Source organism: Fragaria vesca, linkage group LG2 (assembly GCF_000184155.1).
Source record: "Fragaria vesca subsp. vesca linkage group LG2, FraVesHawaii_1.0, whole genome shotgun sequence".
Classification (NCBI taxonomy): domain Eukaryota; kingdom Viridiplantae; phylum Streptophyta; class Magnoliopsida; order Rosales; family Rosaceae; genus Fragaria; species Fragaria vesca.
Genome location: NC_020492.1, coordinates 17,082,597 through 17,086,680, shown reverse-complemented (window position 1 = coordinate 17,086,680; position 4,084 = coordinate 17,082,597). Strand labels below are relative to the sequence as shown.

At 37.9% G+C, this 4,084-nt stretch overlaps 1 protein-coding gene across 1 annotated transcript; it reads right to left on the bottom strand.

Annotated features, from left to right (window-relative positions):
- Nucleotides 1–1,795: 1,795 nt before the first annotated feature.
- Nucleotides 1,796–2,821, bottom strand: LOC101296544. Its single transcript, XM_004292566.1, has one exon. The coding sequence runs from the start codon at nucleotides 2,819–2,821 to the stop codon at nucleotides 1,796–1,798; it is 1,026 nt and encodes a 341-aa protein (XP_004292614.1).
- Between the last annotated feature and the right edge of the window lie 1,263 nt (nucleotides 2,822–4,084).

Genomic DNA, 4,084 nt, shown 5'->3' with positions numbered 1-4,084 from the left:
AAATTCACGAAAACGCTCATATCTCCCCCTATATTACGTAATTTGGTCAAACCTTCCACACGAAAAACTCTCACGTAGATGAGACGCAACCGCCTATATAAAAAATTTGAGACATTTACCTTCCGACGATAGGGCTCCCCATAGGGAATAATAACGGTAAATAGGGTTGACCGCTACTATTGGCACCGAGACTTTACCCGATTTACATGATTTTTGAACCATAGCCGTATTTCACCATTCTGAACACATCTTATTTCACGAGATTTTTAATAATTTTGCTTCCTATGTAGAGTTGGTTCACAAAGTTGTATAACCTACTAAACAAGTTATACAACATTAGTAGACACGTTGTGATTCCGATGACTAAAATTCACAAACCAAAATTCGACCGTCAGATATGATCATTATGACGAAATATGTCTATGGTAAAAAATTCAACTGGATCCGACAACGTTAAGGGCTCGATCGAAACAGTCAACCATAATCCATCGTCACTTATCACACGAAAACGCTTATATCTCCCTCTATATTACGTAGTTTGGTCAAACCTTCTACACAAAAAACTCTCACGTAGATGAGACACAACTGCCCATATAAAAATTTTGAGACATTTACCTTCCGACGATAGGGCTCCCTATAAACCCGAATAACGGTAAATAGTAGACACGTTGTGATTCCGATGACTAAAATTCACAAACCAAAATTCGACTGTCAGATATGATCATTATGATGAAAGATGTCTATGATAAAAAATTCAACTGGATTCGACGAAGTTAAGGGCTCGATCGAAACGGTCAACTCTAATCGAAAATAAGAAAACTGCATTTTGAAGCCCTAAACGGACTCGGATGGCCAAAAAAGCTTATACATCACTCGTTGCGCCGTTACGCTTCCGGAAAGGTATCACAATAGTCAATCAGACACCAAACGCCAAATCTGCAGCATAGTGAATAATAAGGGTAAGTCAACTATCGGCACCGAGACTTTACCGGAATACCGTCATTTTTCAACCGTAGACGTATTTCACCATTCTGGTCATATCTTATTTCACAACTTTTTTGCGTTTGAAGGTTCTACGTATAGTTTTTTTTTCCAGATGAGTTGTTGTCCAAATCTGTAAATATAAGACACTTTAGCCGACGAAATTATATTTTTCGTCGGCTAAACTTTTAAAAATTTCGTCGGCTAAACTCTTAAAAATTTCGTCGGCTAAACTTTTGAAAATTTCATCGGCTAAACTTTTGAAAATTTCGTCGGCTAAAGTTCACAGACTATAGCCGACGAAAAAAATTATTTAGCCGACGAAATTAAAATTTCGTCGGCTAAAGTTGACCATAGCCGACGAAGATTTTAAATTAGCCGACGAAAAAAAAATTCATCGGCCTGGTTTTTTTATTTTCGTCGGCTAAAGCCTTTCTTCTGGTAGTGTTTGTGAGGTATCATAGATCAAAAGTCACACAACCCCTAAAAGTTTGTGTGACATTTACTCTTTATTGTTGTTGTGTCTGATGGGTGATATATTACATGTGTATTGTTTTTCCTATTTCTACCATGTTTATGGATTGACTTTTCTATTTTCAGAAAATAAACCCGCACCAGGAAGGGACGCTGGGGGGCGCCTAGACGCTCTCTTGAATTAGAAAATAAAGACCAATTGATTCCGAGGCAACCTTGAATAGAATGAATATAGCGACATTAAGTTTCACCCACAATGAAAAATCTAAAGAAAAGTCAACCTTCATAAAAAAAAAATAAAGACCTATTGATCTGGTAGTTCAAAACTTCAGAAAATATATCACTCTGATCGATCAGTAGCAGTAGTACCTCGAGAATGAGCTTTCATATCTCTTCTATGTATCGAGGATCTTGGTTGGATCAATACCCCTTTGAAACAACGGTTCTTAGATTTGTCAATATAATTGTCGCTGATGCTCTCATTATAAAGAACCCTGTAATTCCCACCGCCAATACTGCATGGTGTAATTGTCCCACAACTAGAAATCGTAACATCCGCTGTCAACCCCAGCTTGTTTTTCAGGTCCTTGAACCTAATCTCCAACTCACCTGGACAGAGATGGTAAGTGTTTCTTTTTGATAGTGATGGATCGGAAATTTCCTCAGTTTTTGCGGCTGTTATGGATTGAAAATTCCAAATGAGAGAGCGGTTTTCAGCAGATATGGCGATCGAGGTCAAGAAATCAACTCCATCCAAAAAGCCGAACATCCCCTTCCCAGTAGTGGAATAAATACCACATTTGATTTTGTCTTTTTTAGCTCGAGGATGAGAGTACTCTGATCCAATCCAAGTCTGGTCTCTAAGGTGAAGTACCTTGGCATCCAAGGTTTCATCGTCGCTACAGCTAATGACACAAACCACACAATCTTGGGAAGTTGGAGACGATGATACTGCTCCAACATGATCAGTGAGTTCTGGAACTGGGAATTCAGGAAGGTCTATTCTCTGGCGCGAGAAGACGTGAAAGAAGAATATGGTACCTCCTTGTCGGAACAAAAGAAGCCATCCATGGTATGATGCAAGGCAAGTGGTTCCATTCAGTTCCGGTAGACTTGTGATGAACTTCTTACCACTTGCAGTTAGCATTTGGCACTCAGGATTATTATCCTCATATAGTAGAAACCAAGGTCCTTGGTTTAATTCATGCTTAACCATTTGAGCCAAAGCGGTGGAAGTAGAGCGCCAAGCATTGCAGACACGAAATAAACTCAGAAGCTCGAATAGGCCTGCAGGTTCTGCTATTTTTTCTACAAGTTCCTGAGGGAGATCGGACCAGTCCCTATTTCGCCTTGGCTCCTTAGTCATTTCCTCTCTACAATGCATCACAGATAAGCCTAGCTTCTTGCTGTCAAAAATTAAAATGAGAGAAAATAATCACAATCTCATTTGCCAAAATAATAAATTAATAATAAGAACAATATATCACAATCTCTCTTCTAAGATTGGTGCTTCGATCAATTTAGATTTAGGAACATAATAACAAGGAATAAGAAAGGAACCCGTTCAGCAATTGCAAGGACTGATTGGAAAACAAGAAGAGAAATAACACGCAAAACACATAGCTAGCATATCATATGTCTTTGTCATGATCAGATATATATGCAGTGTTTGAATCTTTTGAAAGAAGTAACATATACTGGACAAGAAAAAAATTAAATCTGGAGCCAATTTGATCTTTCAATTTGGTGCTGATAGCCTAATGTACACTTAAACAGTCAAGGGTTTGGTACTGAGGATTTATACGGCAAAACATAGAATAGTACAAATCAATGGTCTAAAACAACATCAGTTCAGAAATATCTTAGCAAATAAAAACCATTATTTCGAAGTTTACCATTAAGTACAAATCAACCTCAAAACGATCAACCGAGTTCAGACTGTGATCATGTCAAGTTTAGACTTTAGACACATAAAAATTCTAAACTTCGTTCATGGCTAGCTTCCTATAAATTAGAAAATCAGAGTTAGATAGAACAAAATGCTAAACAAGTACCTCTAAGATTGTGCTGCAGATCGAAGTCCTCGAACCACTTCGATACCCAACAATTACAGTAGTCGTATATATAGTTTACCTACAAATGGGATAGCTAGAATTTCAGTTTAAATAGGGTTCCCTTCGTGCATAGCTGTAATTTATGTTCCGAGGATAGGGGGGTACATTTGTCCTTTTCAAGTCCAGCTTAAATGAAAGCGTAATGCTAGGTGAACCACCTTTTGGTGAACCACCTAGAGCCCATCTTACGTGGCACACGACGTGGCATGCACACATCATCAAAATGGGTTTTCTAATATTTATGTATTAATGTTTTCTATTAATTACGAAATTCTTTTTTCATTTTTCCTGATTCGATTTTTTTTTTCTAAACCCTCATTTATCTTTCTAATCCTTTGAAATTCAAAAATCAAAAAACAAAATCGTTCTAACATGCTGCAGAACAATAGACGAACCCTAGCTTCCTCTCAACTCACCCATCCTCCCACCTCCTTTTCAATTCAATCGATTCAAGAATTCTCAGTTTGATTGCGGCTTTCTCATTGCATCTGCCTATATTCTGATCGTGGTTAGTT